The sequence below is a fragment of the Rattus norvegicus genome, chromosome 2, assembly GCF_021556685.1.
Source record: "Rattus norvegicus strain SHRSP/BbbUtx chromosome 2, alternate assembly SHRSP_T2T, whole genome shotgun sequence".
Taxonomy (NCBI): Eukaryota; Metazoa; Chordata; class Mammalia; order Rodentia; family Muridae; genus Rattus; species Rattus norvegicus.
In genome coordinates, this window is record NC_141535.1 from 174,547,516 (window position 1) to 174,572,226 (window position 24,711).

Here is a 24,711-nt window from a genome sequence, read left to right on the forward strand (position 1 = left end):
ACTGTAAGGCAGAAGACACATGTAAACCTTACAAGCACAGGACACTCAGCTTTCTCCAACATCAGAGCACGAGAAGGAAGGTGTTTGTCTGAATGGCTGGAATGAATGGATCTCAGAAACAGTAAGCTAAGGGAATAAGTTTAGAAACAGATAAATGTATAGGTTTTAGTTTTTATGAAACCACAGGGACTAATCTAATCTCTAGTGGCAGAATGCATATATTTCTGCCCCCCCCCCAACCATAGCCGACCTATAGGATTTCAAAAGTGGAGGGAGAGAAAGGCTGAAGCCTGGAACCAGTCAAACAGGGAGCTTGTCTCCTGGAAAACAATCCACACAGTTCTAACCTGTGTCAGCCCACCTTACAGGATGTTACAGGAGGGACTGAGGCCCAGACAAGGATGGATCAGCGGTGGGTGGGACCATGCCTTGACCAGGAAGGACTTCATAGATGTGCACATCACCTGCCCTCTACTTAAACTTTGACCTCATTTTGAATCCTTAGAGATGGACTGGGGAGGTCACTGTGTCTCTTATCCCTCCTACTATGGCCACAATTGAATTAAAATCCATTTTCTGTTTTTTGCTTTCTATTGCTGTTTTAAGTGACCGAGTGAGGATGAGTGGCTACAGCTGACTAGCATTTTCTAGGCAGGAATGTACAAAGCTAGCCCCTGTCCCCAGATCCCTGAGAGACAATGAAACAGACACTCCCTGACTGAACCTGGCTTCATAGGCTTGTTGAGGAAGGAAAGACATCCTACCTCAAAGGAAGAAAGAAATCGCTTTCTGGAGTGAATATGAGCAATTTTGGCTCAGGAACACAGATTCAGATTTTTTCCCAAATACCATGTTCAACCAGGTATCAATTTCATTAACTTTTTATAGCAAAGAAAGTCATAAAGTAACACACTTTCAAATATATCAGGTAGGCAGGTTATAGCAGCTGGGAAGCCTGGTGGAATTGTTAGATACTCAGTTGGTGGAAACCGGGAGTCTATTTGTACATTCCCAAAGGGTTTACATAATGGTGACAAAAGAGACTGTTTCATGTACAAAGGCGACCAACAGATTGTTATTAAGGAGGGTAAAGATACCCAAGAGAATTTGCCCCTGCATTTGGAGCATCCCAACCTCTCCATGTCACTGAAGGTCTTGGCAGTCAGCATTTGTAGACATGACTTCTTTCTAGAGGTTCTCATTCCCAAGGTGCAGACTGTGATCCCAGAGTGCAAACTCTGACTTCAGGGTACAGACTCTGACCCCAAAGTGCAGACTGTGATCCCAGGGAATCTGTTGTGACCCCATGTTTAATAACACACACACACACACACACACACACACACACACACATACACACTCAATGTCAAGATGATGTAAATAATCTAGAACAATTTCTATATATTTATATCAGTTTACCTTTGTCAAAAATCATTATGTTGTATACTTATTGAAGGGACTCTGGCAGTCCTGCCTGGCAAAAGGTGGGTTAGGCAGGCCTTGCCCTTTTGTTTACTCCCTCTACCTTGCTAAAAGCCATCAGATTGCACTCCTAAAGCTAGCCCCCAAGACTTCCCGATGTGGCCACTTCTCTTCCTGGGGTTGACTATCAAGGTCCAGCTATCAAAGTATTGAAGTCTACCAATCAAAAGGGCCCTCTGGCTCACCTAATTAACATGCCCAATTAAAATGAAGCATTAATCCTAACATAGGGGTCTCCCATGTACCCTTATAAACTGCCATTTTCCTATGGTCCCCGTCTGTCTCCTCTCTATCCAGGGGCAGCAGTCCTTTGTCCCTCCCGTACAAATACTCCTGCCCCATCTCCCCTGTTCCCTTCCCCTTCTCCCTCATCCTCTATCTCCTGTCTTTGTCTCTTATTCCCTGCTCTCTGTCTTTTGGAGCAAATAAATCTTCATCGTGTTGAGAAGAAGCTGGTCTTGGGGATCCTGAGCAGAGATTTCTCCTTTCTCTTAGGATGAATTCATTCTTGTTGATGCTAACTGCATTCCAATGGGCAGAATTTTAAAAAGAATCATTAAATCTATGGAGCGGCATGGGAAGATATTTTAATCTGAAGAAATAAAAAAGCTCTGGAGCAGGACACAAAGGAAAAAAGACGTGAAACTGTAGCAAAAGCGGCTCCTCCTGACTCCTGGACTTCTGGTCTCTGCATTTCAAGGGGCAGCAGCTTTTGTGTTGGTCCTGAAAGTTTAAATTTGGCAGACATCTTCACATGGCTTTCCCAAACCATAATCACAGCTGCCAGCTCAACCATCTGCTGTGCAGAAACTTCTCTGGATATTTGGCTGGTTTGTCAAAGCTGGTCTCTTTTTCCTAAAGTCGACTGTGTCCACCGCCACTCACTTCTTTAAACCAATTCTTCTTTTTGGACTTAATACCCAAACTTAGACGGACTTTTCAATCTGCTATGACAACTCAGCCTTCATAGATTGCCTGGCTATTTCTTTTTCATAATTTATTTTTTTAATTTACACTACATCCCAATCACAGCCCCCTCCCTCTTCTCCCAATCCTACCCTTACAAATCCCTCCCTTGATTATCCCTTACCCCTTCTCCTCAGAGAAGGGGAAGCCCCCTTGGGTACCATTCTACTCTGAGATATCTAGTCCCAACAAGACTAAGCATCTGTCCCACTGAGGTCCAACCAGGCAGTCCAACTAGTGAAAGGGGACCCAACGGCAGGCAACAGAGTCAGAGACGGCATCCGCTCCACTTGATAGGGGACCCACATGAAGATCAAGCTGCACATCTACTACAAATGTGTGGGAAGCCTAGGTTCAGCCCTGCACGCTCTCTGGTTGGTGGTTCAGTCTCTGTGAGCCCCCGTGGGCCCAGGTTAGTTGACTTTGTGTCTCTCCAGCCCTTTGTCCTGCCTGGTTATCTTAGGTGATAAAATATTCAAGAAACGTGAAAAATAAGATCGTTTATTCCCCCTTAATCTGTAATGAGGATCTGTTTTGGGTGACAGAGAAAGGAAGACACAGATGCTAAAGAAAGCAATGGCAGGAATTGCCTACCCCCTGACTGGGTAAGGGGAGGAAAGGGATCGCACAAATACCAGAGTTAGCGATGATGGTGAGCATTTTCCAGTTCACGGAGGCTAATCGGTGCATACTCAGGTCCTCCACTTTATTCCAAATCTCTCCCACTTTATGATTTCCTATGATTTTTTAAAAAAGTGGATCATGTTTATTTTTTGGGACACTGAAATTTTAAACATGGGAAAATACCTATATAAATATCTGAACCCTATATAAAATCAGAATACAAACAACAGCAAAAAAGAGCATAACCTGCGAATACTCCCTTCCATCCCTGAATCAGACAGAGACTGTAGTAGAAGCTTGGGAGAAAGAAGGTGTATTTGATCTGACGCTTAAATAGACATCCTTACCAAAGATGGCAATGTGTGGTGTGAAATTTGGCAAGACTCAAGCTCAGTGAGACTTGTCAAAGCCCGAATCATCAACTGGAAACCCCTGAGATACATGAATATTAATATTTTAATACATAAAGTATTAATCGAAGTTATAAAAAAGGAAGCCTGCATCTCCTGATGCACAGAAGCTCCAAGTTATGAAATTTAATCAAACCACAGGAAAGAGCACCTTTCTTTTGGGGGCCTTCATGGAGGAAGAAATGAACACTGGCCAATGTTCCTTTGAACTTCTATTTCTGTAACTCGTGCTGAAGGTTAGCTTCTGACCCCAACTTCCTCAAACCTCAGAGAAGTTCAGAGCAGTCATCTGTGACACCTCTGTGAGTAGTCTGGTTTTGCTTTTTTTTTCTTTTGGTGAGCGGCACCTTCAAGTTACCATCCCCAGCCTAGTCCTCATGCTACCTTGGTTCCTGCTGTTGATCTGTGGTGAGTTGGACAGCTTGGAGTGGGGTCTGGGATCGGGGATCTTGAAAAGGATAGAGAATTCTAGAGCTAAGTTTCTGCCTGGCAGTGCTCAAGAATTTGATAGGGATGCTTGTGTGGTCTCTGTCTCTGTCTCTGTCTCTGTCTCTGTCTCTGTCTCTGTCTCTCTGTGTGTGTGTGTGTGTCTGTGTCTGTGTCTGTGTCTTTGTCTCTCTCTGTCTCTCTCTCTGTGTCTTTGTCTCTTTGTCTCTGTCTCTCTCTGTCTCTCTGTCTCTGTCTCTGTCTCTCTCTCTCTCTCTCTCTCACACACACACACACACACACACACACACACACACACACACACACAATGTAGGCAGCAACTTGGTCCCTCAGTTCCTTTTTTCTTCTCTCAACATCACTTCCTTTTATTCACACAGTAGAGCCCTCCCCATTCCACCGAAGCTACAGTCTGGTTTCTCTGGTGTGATACATCAGAATGGCAGGATTATTCTTCCATCATTAATCCTCACATCTGGAAGGCTTACGTCAGGGGCTCGGACTCTGCAGCTCATCCCCACAGTGTGCCTGTGGATGCTCTTTCAGCTCTCTCCCCACTGCACTGTCAGATTGCACACTTTAACTGTATCTAAACAGTGGTATTTTAAACAAAGGTTCACCTGGCACCTCGTCACCATGTGATGTGGAAACGGAATCGCAGATCTTCTTCGTCTAGAGCCCTGTGTTCCCACTCGTGCATGGGAGCCATTGTTTCAGGTCTTCTCATTTCTCTTCAGACTTAATCCTTTTTGGCCCCATTTTAGAAATTTAATCAATACTTTATTTTAGATGTAAAAACAGCAAAAAGAAAATTCTCCATTTTTCTACTCCCATGTCTACCAGCTACCTGCCTGCCTTCTTCTTGCTCTACACCTCGTCTCAAAGGTAGGATCTCTGCTCCCTCAAGACGCTCCTCCACTCAAGTGTCTCTCCATTCCAGCTTGTTTTCATCCACGTGCTGGCACGCTTGGAGATTTTTCCCCTCCTTCTCGCACTGTTTCTCTGTCTCCCTTCACTCAACGCTTGCCAACTTCATGTTGTCTCACTTCCCTGGTTCTTTCTTTTTTAAAAAAAAAACAAACAAAAAAAAACCCTTAATTTTTAGCTTCTCTGAGACTTGCCTTTCTTAAGCTCTTGAGACTTTCCCCCACAGATGTCAAAGCAGGGAACATTTCTATCACATCATAGCTTCCTTCAAGCTCCCAATCTTGTCCTGTGAGCTCCTCTCTCGTTCTTAACCCAGGCAAGTGTTCAATTGTCTCCTTTTTGGGGGGAGCTCGCTTTAATCAACCTTTTGTCCCCACGGCCCCTTTGCAGTCATTCTCCCCAGCGTCGCCCACCACATCACCTCACCCAGAGGCCATTCCCATACCTACTTCCTCAGTCGCTGGGGCAGATACAGCGAATGGTCACTCCTTCTTCAGGGAGCTTTGAACTTGGCTGCCAACCGCCATGTTACTGTTTTCTTTCTGCTTCATATCTGGTGCTCTTCTGCTTCCTTGAATCTGTCCACAGCATGTTGGCAACGTGGAGTGGATACCTAGACTTCAGGTATCTTCTCCAAACTCAAACACCTTTGTCATTCAATGTGACTTGGTAACTATAAACTTAACTCTAAGCTCATCTCACCAGCTCTGATTCTTTAAATACTTCTTAATAGCCTGTGGCTACCCGGTGGCTACCAGGAATCCTAAACAGCTTTGTTGATCTCTGTCTGTCCTTTCACCACTACTCCAAACTGTCTACCTCAAGAAATGTTATTACCATTTTTTTTTTCTGGTTGTTCTGGCCAAAAACTTAGAAATAGTGATTAATAGCTCGCTCTCTCTCTCTCTCTGTCTCTCTCTCTGTCTCTCTGTCTCTATGTCTCTCTCTCTCTCTCCCTCCCTCCCTCCCTCCCTCCCCAGCTCTCTCTCCCTCTCTTCTGCTTCTCTCTCCTCTCTGTCCTTCCCCTCCCTTCCTCCCTCCCTCCCCTCCCTCCTTCTCTCCCTCCCTCCCTCTCATGCCCATGTTCCTGATGGTTACTGCTCTGTGTGTCCAGACGGTCTGAAGCTTCAATGCAACTTATTTCTCTGCTTTATTTTCCACCCAAGCTCTATTCTCTCAAACAATGTTCTATTTTTATTAAAAAAAATTATATTGCCTCCCCTTACTTGTCCTCTCTCTAGCTCCTTTCACGTCCTTACTCTCTCACATTAGTAACCTTTTCTGATTACTATTATTCTATATACATACATAAATACATAACCACAACCTGTTGAGTCCATTTTTGTGTATACAATTTCACAACCGATGAAGGGAACTATAAGGAAACTAATCCCTAGGAAAGAGCATCCGTCTCCACACACACCAGTCACTATTTGCCGGTAATTCTTTGTCTAGGGAGGACCATGTGAGACTTCCCCTTGTGCACTAGCGTGTATATTGATGTTACCACGGTCTGGGTCTTCTCTAGTTGGTCATACCGTTGAGGTGCCATGGGTCCCTGTTACTTCTTGGATACACAATCTCATAACAAAACCCCTGGTCCTCTGCCCTTACAGTCTTCTTGCCTCCTCTCCTGCAATGTGCTGTAAGCCTTAGTTGCAGGAGTTTTCTCCCACTAGTCAGTGAAGTATTGCAAAGTATTTATTTATGTGCAAATGCATAAATACGATGTTTCTGCTAGCTCCCTCTGATCCCTTGCTATTACCTGAGGAAGTAATCATTCAAATAAGCATTTAACGAAGTAGGCATTTAGAGCTAAGCATAATAAAAAGAATTAATAATTAGGAGAAAATCTTGATCAGATCTTAAAGAAATCTGAGTCATCAGTCTCAGCACTCTGTGGACACGCACTTGTCTCTACGAATACAGTAAGGCAAGTTCTGTCATTATCTCAATCCCATAGAAAAAGACACTGGAACAGAGGAAGGACATACTTTCCAGGGTCCTGTGGCTTGCAAGTTGACAGATGAATATCAGTATCTCTCCTATCTAGTGACGAAGCATGATTTTCCCCAGAATCTTTCCTATTTGACCATTAAGATGGCCAAATCCTTGTGTTGGGAGAGAGTATTTGAAGAAGTCTTTTTTTTCCATGTAAATAATATATTTATTTAAATGAAGTTATTTAAAAACACCCATGAGGAATCAATAATATATGTAATGAAATACATGAATGACATAACATTTTTTAAACAGTTTCTACATCTTCCATACTAAGTTGTTTATAAGGTCATAATCACTATATATCACTTTCTTTTATAAAGATTAAATGTTTACAATCATGTTTCTACATTATTAATTCTAAGCTAGCAATATATTTATTATTATATAGTTAGTAGCTACCTGCTCAAATGTACCTAGACATACCTGTAATCTGTTATTTGCTTAGACATGAGAAGTGGAAATTTCTGGTTGTGTCATGTGATGCAAACTCATGTGAAGTTTTGCTCAAGCTGACTCATGTGATGTTCCCTGAGACTAGACCTGTGAGAGGACACATGATGGTGGCAGAGAGTATAAGTAGGACTCAAAGGACAGGGACTGGGTGTTTGCGTATCTCTCTGTGCAATGCATTGTTGATCTCATGGCTTCCTGATCTTCATGCCATTGAAAGATGCACCACAGGGAACTCCTGGCATTCTGGCTGGTCCTTGTCGCTCCTGCTGACTCGTGCCCATTCAGCTCAGCAGAGGATTGGCTGTTTCTGCTGAATCATGCTGTCATTTGTCATTCATGATTGGTGACATTTTTGAACTGTACTGTTGGTCTCCTAACACTACTTACTGCATTGCTGGTATCCTGACAATGAAGATTGAAATTACCCCTGAAGAACTACTTCGAAATTGGTTGAAATCCCCTTGTCTTATTTACCACCTTTTCTCCACTACCATTGGATGGTGGCCTAGAAATGGGGTCAAAGCATTTGAGAACCCTTATTGAAATAGGTTTTGAAAAATCTAAACATAGACATGCTCTGTAATTCTTATCTTTTTTTTTTCACTTTGAAATTTCTTTTTTATTCTCCATCTTTATTAAATTGGGTATTTCTTTTTTTTGGGGGGGGTACAACTGATTTAATAGAAAATTGCTCTTTCGTTTTTCTTTTTTTTTTTGTTAAGACCTTACATATTTAATACAGTGTGTTACCCCTGTACAAATGGAAAAAACTTAAGTTCAACATTTCTAGACCAATATGGCTGTTAATTTCTGTACAGTGCCAACTCAACACAGTAAACAGGGATACTTTTTTCCAAAGTTGACAGCACAGCTAAAGTTTCAAAAAATTCAAATTATATATCTGTATATATATATTTATATTTATATAAAAAGACCAATAATAGCAGTGTGTTATGCATCAACAGCAGCAACAGCTTTTCCAGGTTCTGCAGTCATCTGAACAAAACTGTAGAGACATCCAGCACACTCCATTAAAAAAAAAAAAGTAAAAAAACAAAACCCGAGAAAACAGCACAGTTCTGTTACTCTTGTGGTACCTGGCACCATTTTTTTTTAAATTAGCTTCTCAATCATCATCTGGAAAGAAAACATTCTGAGCAACATCATTAAAAACAGCTCTGATAAAGCACAGTCACTACTACATATCATAAAGCAGGTACAAGCTATTTTACATCCACAGAGGTATGATACAGTACTGTCCTACATCTATAATACTAGAGGATACAATTTAAAAGGCATTATTTGAAACTTGATTCTACTTTTCCAGCAGAGGGCCCAAAGGATGGTGTGACACAGCTTTGTAAAGAAACATATTCTAGACAGGATTTCCTTTCACTAGTGGCACAGTTCTAAGGATTCATTCTCTCCATGAATGTCAACTAAAACCGTTATTAAAAAAATGAAATATCCCTAGAACAAAACCGTATAACCACCGGATTCACATGAAGATGACCTAGTGGAGACAAGCTGGACCTCACCTTACCAACAAGCTATCAAATCTGTTATGTTTAAACAGTGAGACCTCCAAGGAAGGAGATGCCAAGTAGTGCTTCAAAGCTTCGGACCACAATCAAACACAGCATTCTTTTCAACAGAAGCAGAAGCTCATCTGAATATGCTCAAGGATGCTGACATCAACATTTAATCATCTCCTCACTCATCCAGGAAGAAGGGGAGATCAGTTACTACTGTACTTTATTGTGTTCAACCAAATCACCATGTTACAAAAATAGCAAGCTGCCATAATAAAAAATAAGGCTCCTCTATCCAGCACCAGATAGCATCATTTTACTTTCAAGCCTAGAAATTGCACACTTGTATATAAACCAACCGAAGATGAGTATTGAGAGTTCATCTTGGTGGATTTTTCCTTTGATGAATATGAAGTGTCCTTCCTTATCTTTTTTGATGACTTTTAATTGAAAATTGATTTTATTTGATATTAGAATGGCTACTCCAGCTTGCTTCTTCTGACCATTTGCTTGAAAAGTTGTTTTCCAGCCTTTCACTCTGAGGTAGTGTCTGTCTTTGTCTCTGAGGTGTGTTTCCTGTAGGCAGCAGAATGCAGGGTCCTCATTGCGTATCCAGTTTCTTAATCTATGTCTTTTTATTGGGGAGTTGAGGCCATTGATGTTGAGAGATATTAAGGAATAGTGATTATTGCTTCCTGTTATATTCATATTTGGATGTGAGGTTATGTTTGTGTGCTTTTCTTCTCTTTGTTTTGTTGCCAAGATGATTAGTTTCTTGCTTCTTCTAGGGTATAGCTTGCCTCCTTATGTTGGGCTTTACCCTTTATTATCCTTTGTAGTGCTGGATTTGTAGAAAGATATTGTGTAAATTTGGTTTTGTCATGGAATATCTTGGTTTCTCCATCTATGTTAATTGAGAGTTTTGCAGGATACAGTAACCTGGGCTGGCATTTGTGTTCTCTTAGGGTCTGTATGACATCTGTCCAGGATCTTCTGGCCTTCATAGTTTCTGGCGAAAAGTCTGGTGTGATTCTGATAGGTCTGCCTTTATATGTTACTTGACCTTTTTCCCTTACTGCTTTTAATATTCTTTCTTTATTTTGTGCGTTTGGTGCTTTGACAATTATGTGACGGGAGGTGTTTCTTTTCTGGTCCAATCTATTTGGAGTTCTGTAGGCTTCTTGTATGCCTATGGGTATCTCTTTTTTTAGGTTAGGGAAGTTTTCTTCTATGATTTTGTTGAAGATATTTACTGGTCCTTTGAGCTGGGAGTCTTCACTCTCTTCTATACCTATTATCCTTAGGTTTGATCTTCTCATTGAGTCCTGGATTTCCTGTATGTTTTGGACCAGTAGCTTTTTCTGCTTTACATTATCTTTGACAGTTGAGTCAATGATTTCTATGGAATCTTCTGCTCCCGAGATTCTCTCTTCCATCTCTTGTATTCTGTTGGTGAAGCTTGTATCTACAGCTCCTTGTCTTTTCTTTTGATTTTCTATGTCCAGGGTTGTTTCCATGTGTTCTTTCTTGATTGCTTCTATTTCCATTTTTAATTCCTTCAACTGTTTGATTGTGTTTTCCTGGAATTCTTTCAGGGATTTTTGTGATTCCTCTCTGTAGGCTTCTACTTGTTCTCTAAGGGAGTTCTTTATGTCTTTCTTGAAGTCCTCCAGCATCATGATCAAATATGATTTTGAAACTAGATCTTGCTTTTCTGGTGTGTTTGGATATTCCGTGTTTGCTTTGGTGGGAGAATTGGGCTCCGATGATGCCATGTAGTCTTGGTTTCTGTTGCTTGGGTTCCTGTGCTTGCCTCTCGCCATCAGATTATCTCTAGTGTTACTTTGTTCTGCTATTTCTGACAGTGGCTAGACTGTCCTATAAGCCTGTGTGTCAGGAGTGCTGTAGACCTGTTTTCCTGTTTTCTTTCAGCCAGTTATGGGGACAGAGTGTTCTGCTTTCGGGCGTGTAGTTTTTCCTCTCTACAGGTCTTCAGCTGTTCCTGTGGGCCTGTGTCCTGAGTTCACCAGGCAGGTTTCTTGCAGGGGAAAAGTTGGTCCTACCTGCGGTTCCAAGGCTCAAGTTTGCTCGTGGGGTACTGCCTAAGTCCTCTCCGCAGCGGCAGCAACCGGGAAGATCTGCGCCGCTCTTTCAGGGAGCCTCCGTGCACCAGGGTTCCAGATGGCATTTGGTGTTTTCCTCTGGCGTCTGGATGTGCACAGAGTGCAGTCTCTTCTGGTTTCCCAGGCGTGTCCGCCTCTCTGAAGGTTTAGCTCTCCCTCCCACGGGATTTGGGTGCAGAGAACTGTTTATCCGGTCTGTTTCCTTCAGGTTCCGGCGGTGTCTCAGGCGCAGGGGTCCTGCCGCTCCCGGGCCCTCCCCTACGGGAACCCAGAGGCCTTATACAGTTGCCTCTTGGGCCAGGGATGTGGGCAGGGGTGGGCAGTGTTGGTGGTCTCCTCCGCTCTGCAGCCTCAGGAGTGCCCACCTGATCAGGCGGTGAGGTCTCTCTCCCACGGGGTTTGGGAGCAGAGCTGAAGAAGTCTTAATTCTTCTCTGGACCCAAACCTCCTCTGATAGGAAGTTGGCAGCCAGTGGGGCCCCATGCCTTGAGAACAAAACCTTCATTTCTCTTATTTGACTGTTGTTACACCTGTAATAAGTCCAGAGATGACACTCAAGGTTTCTGAGAGGTGGAAGGACTAGGGGGTGTGAGTAGAGGAACAAACTGACAGGCAGTTAAGAACAGGTTCTTCCCAAATCCAGGTTTGAGCATTTGCCAATATAATGGTGCTGGTCTATTATTTCAGTTTGGAAGTTTTATGGGTATTGATTAACTCATCACCTTCTAACATATTTAGGGGCTTTCAGAGTTTCCGTTTATCTATTGGAGCCTTTATGTTATATATTGCCTATTATAATCTCTGTCTATTTTGCTATTGAGATTGCTGTTTTCCTTGTTACTTAAGAAGTATTCTTCAGGTACCTTGAATAGCCACTTTGGTTGTTTTGTTTCTTGGATTTTTTGTTTTGTTTTGTTTTGTTTTTTCAAGAAGGTTTTCTCTGGAGTAAGTTCTAGAACTCACTCTGTAGACCAGGCTGGCCTCAAGGTCAGAGATCCAGCTGCCTCTATATTCCAAGTGCTAGGATAAAAGCCATGTGCCACCACTGCCCAGCTGAATAGTAACCTTTTTAGACTTTAATAGCAAGAACATAGAGGTTCTCCCATTCTGATAGCTCTTAAGACTGTCTACTGCAGGGGCTGGGGATTTAGCTCAGTGGTAGAGCGCTTGCCTAGCGAGCGCAAGGCCCTGGGTTCAGTCCTCAACTCTGAAAAAATAAAAAGACTGTTTACTACAATATTCTTCATTAATCAAAACTACTACTATCAAGTTAAGGTAACTAGATTCATCCATATTCACCTCCACATTGTTCATTTGAAATCGTATTTGCTAATCCTTCCCTATCCCTAGGTGCTGCACAGTTTTCTGTCAACAAGATAGTTTTCTCTATACAACTAGATGAAATGCTGTGCAAGGTAGCAACTCAACTTATTGTTCTGCGGTTGAAACACAAAGTTTCCCAGCATCTTCTGAATAGACCCCCTTCCCCCTTGTGGTTAGGGGTGGGAGAAGAACATGGAGACGAAAGTTACTAAAATTACCTTAAAATAATAAAAAATGACTATATGTCTTTTTTTATGATATAGAATGTGAGATAATATAAAATTTGGGGAAAGAAATAAAGGAATTCGGGGAGGGGAAGATGCAGCAGAAGGGGAAGAAGAGGGGGGTGTCAGGGGAAGGAGAGGGCACTGCTGGGAAAGCCCTCCGGAGAAGTTGAACTGTGTGTCTGTGGCACTCGCTGCTCTGGTCTAACCTGCACTGGTTTCTTTTCCAGCTCTACCCTGTGAGCCTGCTGGTGAGTTGTGCTCCCCCTCCTCCTCACAATCTAGGGATAGCTTGTCCCCCAAATCAGCGCATGAGGCACATGGATGTCTGAGCAGCCGTGCCTGTCCTGTCCCAGAAACAAACTTGAGAGACTCTTCTGGGCCCAGGCTGTGGCCTGTGTCTGCCTAGCCTGGGTGAGCTGTTCTGGAGCCATCTTATCCCTGGGAGGGGGATATGGTCACACATAGATGGAAGCAATGGAGGCGAGCATCAGAGATCTGCCTTAGAAGGGATCTGTCCTCCTTCAGAGGCCCCAGGGCTACTCTTCAGCTGCGGACACTGCCAATGGCTGAGAAGAGGAAAGCAGAGCCACAGAGCACAGCGCTGTAGTCCTTCCCCAGCCACATGCAAACCCAACATGTCTGCCCTCACTGTCTCTGTCTCTGTCTCTGTCTCTCTCTGTCTCTTTCTCTCTCTCTCCCTCCCTCTGTCTCTCTCTCTCTCTGTCTCTCTCTCTCTGCTATATGCAAATTCGATTTTCTTGCCACAAGGAATTTTTCACTGTGAAGCATATGCAAATCTACCATGCATGAACTGATCTCTTGCTCACAAACTACTAACCACAAGGTTAAAAAAGATTGGGGGCTGGAGAGATGGCTCAGTGGTTAAGAGTACTACATGCTCTTCCAGAGGTCCTGAGTTCAATTCTCAACAACCACGTGGTGGCTCACAACCACCTGTAATGGGATCAGATTCTCTCCTTTGGTGTGTCTGAAGACAGCGACAGTGTACTCACAGACATAAAATAAATAAATTCTTTTAAAAACCTCATTTAAAAAAAAGATTGTCTAGTGCACCCAGCAACACAGGATCAGAGATCCCCATGATTGGACAGAAGAGAAGGATCTGATCTTCTGGGTCCATCACTGATATCCAAACTTAAGTCATGTCTGTGTGATGCCGTATGTGTCTTTCGTTTGGTCTCTCCTTTATCTCTAAGGCCAAGCATTCAGTCACAGCCTAAACAGAAATACAAACCCACATCCAGGACAAGGAAATAGTTGCTTTGCATGTTTTTATGGAAATCTTTGATGCCTGAGAATTCTCTGAAACAAGCTGTGTGCTACAAGGCAGAACTGCAGACTCCACAGTGAGGCGTGTTGGCCTTCTTGCTCCTTGTTACCCTGGCCCACTCAGAAGAAAGGGTTGTGGGTACCTTCTGCCTTCCTTTGTCCGCTCAGTTTCAAATGCTGGGAAGTTCTCAGTGCTCTGGGGATCACAGATGCCTACTGAGAGATGCAGGGTATTCCACACATGGGGCAGATGCTAACTGTAGGTATAACTGGTGTCTGAAAGGATTCTTCAAAAGGTGTTCTTGTAGGAAGGGTCTGAGGTTATACACACTGAGCTAGGACTCACTGGGGACCCAGAGGACTCTGTATTTTCATCTGGTGAAGAGAATGATTTCCCTAAAAGGGAAACTATTGAAGTCTCCCAAATTGAGAGGTTCTCAGGGTTAAGTAAATGCCCAAAGCGACTGTGGCATTCATGAGCTGATGGGACTGTGAAAAGGCTGAGGAAAGCACCTTAATAGAAAGAGCCCTGAAAGCCCAGAGCACACATCCCTACGATCTAAGACCTGTGTTAGACTTTCATTGCATCCCATGCATTCTTCAAAGGACCTGAACTGTGTGGGTGATGGGTTTGGTGCATTTCCAGGCAAGTGCCCCTGTTTCTCCATCAAGAACTGCTACAGGAGGCTCAGGGAAGAGGCAGCAGAGGACTGAGCTCCTCTATATTGCTTCTATACTTCCTGACTCCCCAGGTCCCCTGTTGTGCCTTTGAAAGTGATGCCGTGCATCTGAGATGTCAGGCAAAGGGGAACCTTTGTCCTGATCAATATGGTTTATAAAAAAATAAAATAAGAGAAGTGGGCTGAGTTTTAGCTCAGCATCCAGCATATATAAGGCTCTACTGCTTGCTGGTATTACCAAAATATAGAAGTGGGAGGAGGGGAGGGGCATGAGGGAAGGGGCAGGCAGGAAGGGAGGGGGAGGGGAAGGAGAACAGGAAGGGAGGGAGGAGAAAGGAGAGTTTATGAAAGACAGTTTACAAAAGCATCAAGCTCTGCCATACCTTGTGACAGTCTTCAATATACCCACAGTGGTATAGCTTAAAAAATTATTCCAGAAATTAAAAAAATAAGATGATGAGATCTAAGCCACAGGTGAAGATTGCCTTCTGGAAGCTGATCCCAACACATAGGGTTAGGAAGTACCAGAAGGAACAGAGCAGGTTCACAGCAAAGGGAAACTCATGCCTATGACAGAGGTTGTGGGAGACGTTGTAGATCCTACAGACTGAGAACACAAAAGATGTCTAATCATGAATACTGCTCTGGAGTTTGTGTTTATGTCCTATCTCTTTTTTTATAATTTATTTAATGTATATGAGTACACTGTAGCTGTCTTCAGACATACCAGAAGGACCTCTGGAAGAATAGTCAGTGCTCTTAAGCACTTAACCACCTCTCCAGCCCATGTCCTATCTTTTAACTCTGTGCTGAGTAGAAGCTATGTCATCATGGGGTGGGAGATGACATCACATACTCTACGGTAGTGGTATAATGTTTTTCTTACCCCAACCAAACCTAAGATGATTTCAATTCAACGGAATCCCAGCCCCTACTTAAGTTCTAAGAATCACTGACTTTGTCAGCAGCCTTGGCTCTTGGGACCGCCACACCTATTAATTCTCTCTGAAATGCGCCCTACAGAGTCCTCCTCATTGTCTCGTGTTCCCACAGGAAACCCTGTCTCTGATGTGAGCTTGAAGACCAAGCCCCCGGGGGAATGGGTGATGGAGGGAAACAAGCTGGTCCTCATCTGCTCCGTTGCTAACACCACTGAAAATATAACTTACCTCTGGTACAGAGGGGCCCTGGGTTTAAATCTGGAAAAGAAGACACTGCCTTCAATAACAGCAGAGTTTGAGATCAGTGAAGTGAAGCAAAGCGATGTTGATCAATATTACTGTGCAGCTGACAACGGCCATGGCCCTGTTCTCAGTGAGCTGGTGAACATCAATGTCAGAGGTAAGAAACACAAAATACCACATTTCAGCCAGCAAGTCTCATCTAAGCTCCACACTCCCCAGAGCTGTCCTTTAGGGCACTCAGTGAGGTTGAGTCTCTAGAGGACGCAGAAAACATGGGTCTGCCACAGTATCAAGGTACCTTCCTCTAATTGTCCACTGTTGATTAGTTCCAGTGTCTCGCCCTGTCCTTACATTTGTGGACACTGGAACCCAGGCTGTGCTGGGGGACCTGGTGGAGCTTCACTGTAAGGCCTTGAGAGGCTCACCCCCAATCTTCTACCAGTTTTATCATGAGAACATCATTCTGGGGAACAGTTCAGACCGCTCTGGAGGAGGAGCATCCTTCAACTTCTCCCTGACCGCAGAACATTCTGGAAACTTCTCCTGTGAAGCCAGCAATGGCCAGGGTGTCCAACGAAGTGAAGTGGTGGCTCTCAACTTAACAGGTATCTCTTAGGCTTGGGACTGTCAAGGTCAGTGTCTCTTCCCCAGCATCCTGGAAGAGCTTCAGGGTTTCCAGGGGATGTTGTCAGGGGCGGGGCTTCTGTAATGATGCTGTCACAGGTGGTGTGCATGAGAGGTGTGGAGAATGGAGTTTGAATGTCTATCCTCTTTCATAAGTGTAAGAAGCAGAAGTTCTCTAGATAAATAAGGACACCCCCCTCTCATGAGGAGCATCCCTTGAACATAATCTACACCTAAAGTGTCTGTTCTCCAAACCCAATCCCTTTCTTACAGTAGCTTGTGTGCAGGTCTCTCCTTAGTGCCCACTGTGAATGGAATCGGCAACCTCTCCTCAGGACTCACTGGCTGGCTGATTGGCTGTCTTGGCCCCATCGCCACGGTCCTAATATTTTGCTACTGGCTCAAGAGAAAAATAGGTTAGTAACTGAACATACTCATATGTCACTACTATAACCTTTTCCCCCTGAAATAGACTGCATTTGTGGCACACAGCGAGGAGTGAAGTGTATGCCCTAGCTACCTTGTCTATGGGTCTCCTTATAAACTTTCACCGCTTGCTGAAGCACCATTTCTAGGAAAGTTATTTATGTCTTCATATTTCACCAGCTGGTATTTTTTCTTCTGTGATTTAACTTTTACATAAAATGTAACTATTTTTTAAATCCAGTCAACAAGTAGGGAAGAGGAACACTGGGCTGCTCACCCTGGCCTAGCTCTGGTCCTGACCTCAGTGCAGCAGTCTTACCCAAGGGCGTCACATGCTTTTCCTTCTCCCTGAAATAGATTTCATGTTCCTACAAGTTCTGACCATTCCTGGATCTTTCCCACTTTTTGGATGAAATATATTAATTTCCCCCTTCTGGAGTTCTCACTTGGTAATATAGCCAATGACTGTTCTCCATTTTGAATTTTAAGTTATTTACCTTCCCCGTTTATCCCAACCCATAATTTAATATGTGGTTGTTTAACTATTCTCCACTGAGCAAGCTAAAGATGTGTCAGTAGGGGACTGTGTGCGGCTATCATTTGAACATCTGTGGACACCTTGCTTTACCCCATCTGTAACTTGACCATGCCAGCATCTGGCTCAGCCCCTGGGCAGGATAAGATTCATCAGGGTGGATGCAAAATTAAAAGCAAAGCATGTAACCAAAATTTCTAGTACTCATCGGCTTTGAGAAGTTGACTTAACTCTTCTGGACCTGAATCACCTTGATTGTGATAGGAAGACCCCATAAATGCCCCCTGGAGACATAGCGCCATCCAAACTGAGCACCACCAAGACAGGAGGGCAGTGAAAGGCCCACACTGACACATGCTCTCATTTTTCTGCCTTGCAGGAAGACAATCGGATGATCCACTCAGGTAAGGACTCTGCTTTCTCCTATGTGCTGATGATGCCCCAAATCTACGTTTTAAAAATTATTTTTGTGACAGTATAATATAGTTATATCAATTACTTTCCTCCCTCCAAATACTCCCATATACCCTTCCCTGCTCTTTTTCAAATTCATGACCTCTTTTACACACACACACACACACACACACACACACACACACACACACACACTCTCTCTCTCTCTCTCTCTCTCTCTCTCTCACACACACACACACACACACACACACACACACACACACACACACACCTAAACCTAAACACCACCTGCTCAGTCTGTCTATTGACTGTATGCTTGTCCCCAGGGCTGACCATTTGGTACTGGGTAACCTACTGGTGTCTCTCCCCTGGGGACTGTGTCTCTCCCACTCTCAGCATTCCTTAGTTGCCTGGAGCTCTTTGCACACAGACCTTCCCCCTGCCCTCTGTAGTTTGTCTACTTTTGTCATCTTTGTCTAGAAAGTCATGTTGGTGGGACTTTAAGGTGGTAGCTTCCTGCATTACTAGGAGACACAGTCTCAGCAAACTTTGGATCCTCTGACTCTTTTTTTTTTTTTTTAATTAACTTGAGTATTTCTTATTTATATTTCGAGTGTTATTCCCTTTCCCGGTTTCCAGGCCACATCCCCCAACCCCTCCCCCCTTCTTTATGAGTGTTCCCCTCCCCATCCTCACCCCATTGCCGCCCTCCCCCCAACAATCACGTTCACTGGAGGTTCAGTCTTGGCAGGACCCAGGGCTTCCCCTTCCACTGGTACTCTTACTAGGATATTTATTGCCACCTATGAGATCAAAGTACAGGGTCAGTCCATGTATAGTCTTTAGGTAGTGGCTTAGTCCTTGGAAGCTCTGGTTGCTTGGCATTGTTGTTCATATGGGGTCTCGAGCCCCTTCAAGCTCTTCCAGTCCTTTCTCTGATTCCTTCAACGGGGGTCCCGTTCTCAGTTCAGTGGTTTGCTGCTGGCATTCGCCTCTGTATTTGCCGAATTCTGGCTGTGTCTCTCAGGAGAGATCTACATCTGGTTCCTGTCAGCCAGCACTTCTTTGCTTCATCCATCTTATCTAGTTTGGTGGCCTGTATATGTGTGGGCCACATGTGGGGCAGGCTCTGAATGGGTGTTCCTTCAGTCTCTGTTTTAATCTTTGCCTCTCTATTACCTGCCAAGGGTATTCTTGTTCCACTTTTAAAGAAGGAGTGAAGCATTCACATTTTGATCATCCGTCTTGAGTTTCTTTTTTCTAGGCATCTAGGGTAATTCAAGCATTTGGGCTAATAGCCACTTATCAGTGAGTGCATACCATGTGTGTTTTTCTGTGATTGGGTTACCTCACTCAGGATGATATTTTCCAGTTCCAACCATTTGCCTATGAATTTCATAAAGGCATTGTTTTTGATAGCTGAGTAATATTCCATTGTGTAGATGTACCACATTTTCTGTATCCATTCCTCTGTTGAAGGGCATCTGGGTTCTTTCCAGCTTCTGGCTATTATAAATAAGGCTGCTATGAACATAGTGGAGCACGTGTCTTTTTTATATGTTGGGGCATCTTTTGGGTATATGCCCAAGAGAGGTATAGCTGGATCCTCAGGCAGTTCAACGTCCAATTTTCTGAGGAACCTCCAGACTGATTTCCAGAATGGTTGTACCAGTCTGCAATCCCACCATGTTGGTGGGACTTTAAGGTGGTAGCTTCCTGCATTACTAGGAGACATAGACATTGTCTCAGCAAACTTCTGATCCTCTGACTCTTACAGTCTTTCCAACCCCTCTTCCATGATGTTCCCAGAGCCTCTGGTGTGGAAGTGTTTCATAGATGTATACGCTGGGAATAGACTTCACAACTGTGCATTTCAATGGGTTGTGTCTTTCTGTAGTGGTCTCTGCCTGTTGCAGAGAAGTTTTCTTGACGAGGGATGAGGACTACATTTATCTGTGGGTATAAGGGCAAATATTTAAAATGTAGTTAGAATTCAGGCTGGTTTAGTAACTGGTGGTTGTACGGTCCCAAGATTGATGACATCATTAGCCTGGAGTATGAGTGGCCACTACTGCATCCTTAGGGGGTCATGGCACACTGGTGGTTGGTGTAGTTCCTAGGTGTCATAGTTGAAAAGGTCTGTCCCTTCTTATGAACTTCCATGGTGCCTTCGCGTACCATGAAAACTTACCTTTAAAACCCTGATGTCCTCTTTCGCGAGCTGCTTCCATGTTTTTTTTTTTTTTTTTTTTTTGATTCTTTTTTTCGGAGCTGGGGACCGAACCCAGGGCCTTGCGCTTCCTAGGTAAGCGCTCTACCACTGAGCTAAATCCCCAGCCTGCTTCCATGTTTTACAACTAAAACTCATTCCTGAGTTTCCCCTGTTGGCAACTTTGGACATTAATTTGCCATTTTTCTTTTACTAATCACTTTAAACCTTTTTGCCATGCTCTCTATGGCTTCCTTCCAACGCCTCTGCGGTTTTCTTCCTTTGATTTCTTTTGGTCTCGTCCCTGGTTTATTCAAGCAGTCGGCCTGCTTATAGCAGAGAACTTCAAGTAAATGGAAAGAACCTGAGCTTCTAGAAGGATATTAGGGCAGGTAAGCTGTATGTGCTGTGTGTCTCTGACATGTAGGACAGACAGTAATAAAAACACTGAAAACATTGTCGATGACGTTTGTTAGAAGCTTAGAGGAGGACAAAGTTCTAAAATACTTGCAAGTTCCAAATTTAGTTTGAGCATCTTCCACATCAACAATAGACACTTGATCCATATCCTGGTGGTGCAGCATGTGCATGGCCATTTTCTTTTGCTCCTTCCTCAAGTTGCTTACTCTGGTCAACTATCCATTTTTAACGGAGATGAATCACTGATTCTTTATTTAGTATCCTGTACTGTCCTAAGGTACTAGGAGTTAGACTCCCTGATAAGGGGACAGATAAGGAGAGTGATCATGACTAGGAATGAAGAAAGTCAACTTCAAAGATGCTGGTTTCTTTGCTACCTCCTGACCCAAGACAAAAGCCTTAAAACAAAGGCCTTGTGGGATTATCCTGATATGTCTTGATGATAGACTGGCTCAGCAAGATCAAGATCTTTCTTTTAAAAAATATATTTATTTGTAAGTGTATAGATGGTTTGCCTGCTTCAACTGTGTATTATGTCTGTGCATTGCCCATGGAGGAGGGTGTGGGGCCCCCTAGAACTGGAGTTATGTATGGTTGTGAGCTAAGCTGCCATGCAGGTGCTAGGAATTGAACCCAGGTCCTTTTGACGGAGAGTTCAGTGCTCTTAACTGCTGAGCCATCTCTCCAGTTTCCAAGTTCAAGATCTTATCAGGACACATTTACACCACAGTTGTGGGCTAATTGGCCATTCAGTCTTTTTTCAACTGATCAGCCTCAGATCATTGTTTCGGTGACTTAGAAACAACAACAAAAACAGTTCTCAGGGGTTGGGGATTTAGCTCAGTGGTAGAGCGCTTGCCTAGCAAGCTCAAGGCCCTGGGTTCAGTCCCCAGCTCCAGAAAAAGAGAGAGAGAGAGAGAGAGAGAGAGAGAGAGAGAGAGAGAGAGAGAGAGAGAGAGAGAGAGAACCAGTCCTCAAAGAGAAGGTTTGACTTCAGCTTTTCAAGTCCCTTCATCCTCTTACTTTGCTGAGGGTCTTCCTTTGTGTACTTGCTGTATGTGTGTGTTTCCTCATCCCTAGTAAAAAGCCTTTCTTGCCCTGCTGGTTCTGTCTTCTGCTGTCTGCCATGGTCACAAGTTCTCCACAGTTACCTTTTGCATGCAGGATTCTTCCTGCCTTTGAATTCTTTCACTGGCAGAGAAAATAAATATCACCCAGCTCCCTACCCGGTAACAGCTACATGCGTGGGTAGTGTCAGAGAAGGAGTGAGCAAACACCCCGTTCCTGTGGAACATGTATGGCACCACAGAGTCCACCCATGAGTGAGGTTTCTGTTTATACCACAGAGCTGTCCCTTCCAGTGGTTGAGTTTCCTGTGGATTAGTATTCAGTACAAGACCCTTTCCTTCACACTTTAAAATCTCAGACAATCACGTCTGGGGCATCTGGGATGGCATATGTTTTGTGTTTACAGGAGCCCTCCTCAGACTGTGCTCCAAGAATCCAACTACCACAACTCCCCGGACCCAGGGCATCCAGAACCCGTGTATGAGAACGGTGAGGTTTCCCAACGATCAGAGTCAACACAGCACAACAAGCTGAAGGGAAGGCTCTACAGGGCGTCAACTTGCCAAAGTCGATTCTGCTGTGACCTCATAGGAGGTGGGTGTGGGGTCAGTGGAAGAACAGGAGGAAAGGACTGTGCCAACATGTCTCCTTTCTTGTTTCAGTGAATGCTGTAAGTGGCGATGAAGTTTACTCTCTGGTGTACCACACCCAGCAGGAGCTAGGACCGACAGCCGGTGAGATGTGGAAGGGCATGAATTTTTCTCTGACCCTTGTCCTAGAACCAAGAGGACAATCAGTAGCTCTGCTCTGAAGCATGGCAGCCTTTGTCCTTAGGACTGACTGTAGTTACTTGAAAACTGACCTTTGTTCTGGAAGCTGTGTCAATAGAGCCCTGTGCTGTTGTTGTTAGCCCAGAGCATGGTTCACATGGTCTGTCTTTAATGGCAACCCAAAGATGCCACCTGCCTTCTTAGTGGCCACACACTCTCCCTGCAGCGCTTCACGGTAGCTGTGACTCTTGCCCCACCGCCCTGACAAGGAGAGAGGTATCGAAGTGTCTCCAGTGGCAAAAGGGCACACTTGCCCACTGACCCCGGGCTGACAGTTCTTCTGTGGACACTAAGGCAATTGTTCATGTGATAGAAAGGGGGATAGGAATACGCTGGAGATCAATCTGTAGAAGACAGACAGGAGAAGACCCAACCTTAATTAATGGGAGGCTGTAAAAAGCTAAACATGAGTGGAATCTCACCATTTACTTGTCCTTCCACAGCTCAGCATGTGAGCACACACGGGGCAAGTGAGGTAAGCAGTCGGCACTGTCCTCCTGGCTTTCTCTATTTCCTGTGGAGACCATGCTAATGCCCCTCACGGTATTGCTGCTTAGGAAAGGAAACATACCAATATCCTTTATCTGACAGCACAGAAGAGACAGGAAGCATTTAGTATTAACAATAAAGGATCACCACGTGAGGGAATTTTGGAAGCTTATGGGTACATTTCCCAGAGCCATGGGCTGATGTGTAGGTCGACTGTGGTTCATACTTATTTTTAAAGTTCCTAAAATACTGTTGGACTGGACATCCATTCAGCTAGTGCTGTATGGTTAGCAATACAGAGTGAACTAAATTAATAACTGACTAAAACTGAGGTTATGATTTGTATTATGAAAAAGTCCTAAGTTATAACTCCTGGATAATTCAAGATATCCATGGAGAGATATCAACAGTTAAGAGCCTTACTGCTCTTATAGAAGACCAGAATGCAGTCCTTAGCACCTACATTGGGCAGCTCACAACCAGCACTATCTCCCGTTTCAGGGCATCCATGGCTTCTTCTGCTCCCTATGGGCACCTTATGTGCACATACTCACATATAAAACACACACACACACACACACACACACACACACACACACACACACACACACACTTGCACAGCTTTTAAAACGAAGGTACTTTCTGAAAACTGTGGGTGTTCTGGCTTTGCTCCATCAAGCAAAACCCAAGTCCTCAGTGGACTCTGAGAGCAAACTCAGAGTTTAATTCATTCTGACGTCTTTGAACAATGGCTGCCCATAGAATTGCTTGGCAGGAGCACGACTGGAATCCTCTTTTGACAATGCTGGCAGAAGGTCACAGGCTTCCAAGAGGCTCCTTTTAAGGTGTTGTGTGTGCACAAGACAAAATACAGCCAGGCTGGCTGGGAAGCAGCCCAGTGGAAGACTTGTCCTTCTGTCTCCTCTTCTTTGATCCTTCCAGGTCTCCTCCGGAATCTATTCTAAGCCGAGGATAAACATCGTTTATGTGGACTATGAAGACACCATGTAGAATTATGTAAACAGCAATGAGGAGTGCTACAAACAAGCCCAAGGTCTGATGTGGCCTCCGAGGACACTGGAGACAGGAGTAGCTTGCAAAGACACCTTTCCCACGTGCTGCTGTTCATTAGACGGGTCCTTCACCTACCCAGTGTCAAGCCAGAACAAGTCCTACAGAAACCACCCAGGAAAACCAACTTAGATGGAGAAGCTGGAGCATTTGCTGGTGACATCTGGTTGTTGTCCATTCATGTTGGGGCATGATGAATTACACACAAACTTTTATTTATAAGAAGAAAACGGTGTGATGAAAGCAAGTGAAGTCTTGGAGCAGGGGACAACTGAAATTCAGAGAGCACAAAACCAATGGCTTTGCCGGTCTGCTGTGGAGAGAGCTATGCTTTCTCTGTGCACACATCCTAAAATACCCAACAGTGTACTTTTGAGTGTCATCAATTTGGAATTAAAACACAATTGCATAAAAATGTCCTGTGGCTACACTTAATTTTTAGCTATGTGTTTTTTGTGTACAGGCTAGTCTAAATCCTCTCAGGTTTATAATAGTCTTTGAAAGGTTCACCAAGTTCTAAGTTTTGAACTTGATATAACATTTAGACTAAGCTTTATGAATATATGAAGACAGTTTACTCTTGAACTGTCTTTTTGCTTGAAGTATATTTTCAATGTAAATCAATTACAATCTCACATTTATATATTAAAACAATTTAGAAATAAAGTTAAAAGTCTTTGCTACCAGATACCACCAACAGTGACCACTGTAAAAACTTATTTCTCTATGTGGTTTCCATTTGTGTACCAGCATTTACATGTGCATATATAAACAAAAGCATAGCTATTCAAGTAGCTGAAATATTTCCAGGTCTACGTGTATATCTAAAATACTATTTCAAAAGACTGTGGAATATTATGTTGTGCATTCACATAATATATGCATTTTCCTTTTATATCGTAGTAAATATACAACCTAAAATTGGTTATTTTAACATTTTCCTTTTATGGGAATAC

At 43.7% G+C, this 24,711-nt stretch overlaps 1 protein-coding gene and 1 long non-coding RNA gene across 6 annotated transcripts in view; one reads left to right on the top strand and one right to left on the bottom strand.

Annotated features, from left to right (window-relative positions):
• The first annotated feature begins 2,495 nt into the window (after nt 1-2,495).
• Fcrl1 (Fc receptor-like 1) lies at nt 2,496-24,170 on the top strand. 5 transcript variants are annotated; one of them, XM_087633350.1, is made up of 11 exons: nt 3,813-3,890; nt 8,887-12,240; nt 12,743-12,926; nt 15,539-15,826; nt 15,996-16,274; nt 16,581-16,709; nt 17,634-17,658; nt 21,772-21,854; nt 22,028-22,099; nt 22,639-22,670; nt 23,627-24,170. In XM_087633350.1, the coding sequence occupies exons 4-11, from the start codon at nt 15,592-15,594 to the stop codon at nt 23,693-23,695; spliced, it is 924 nt and encodes a 307-aa protein (XP_087489476.1). In that variant the 5' UTR covers nt 3,813-3,890; nt 8,887-12,240; nt 12,743-12,926; nt 15,539-15,591; the 3' UTR covers nt 23,696-24,170.
• LOC108350053 (uncharacterized) overlaps nt 18,249-24,711 on the bottom strand; it is a 54,090-nt gene continuing 47,627 nt past the window's right edge. The window contains exon 5 of the long non-coding RNA XR_015676126.1: nt 18,249-19,621. This is a non-coding gene — a long non-coding RNA (uncharacterized LOC108350053). The remainder of the gene's footprint in view (nt 19,622-24,711) is intronic.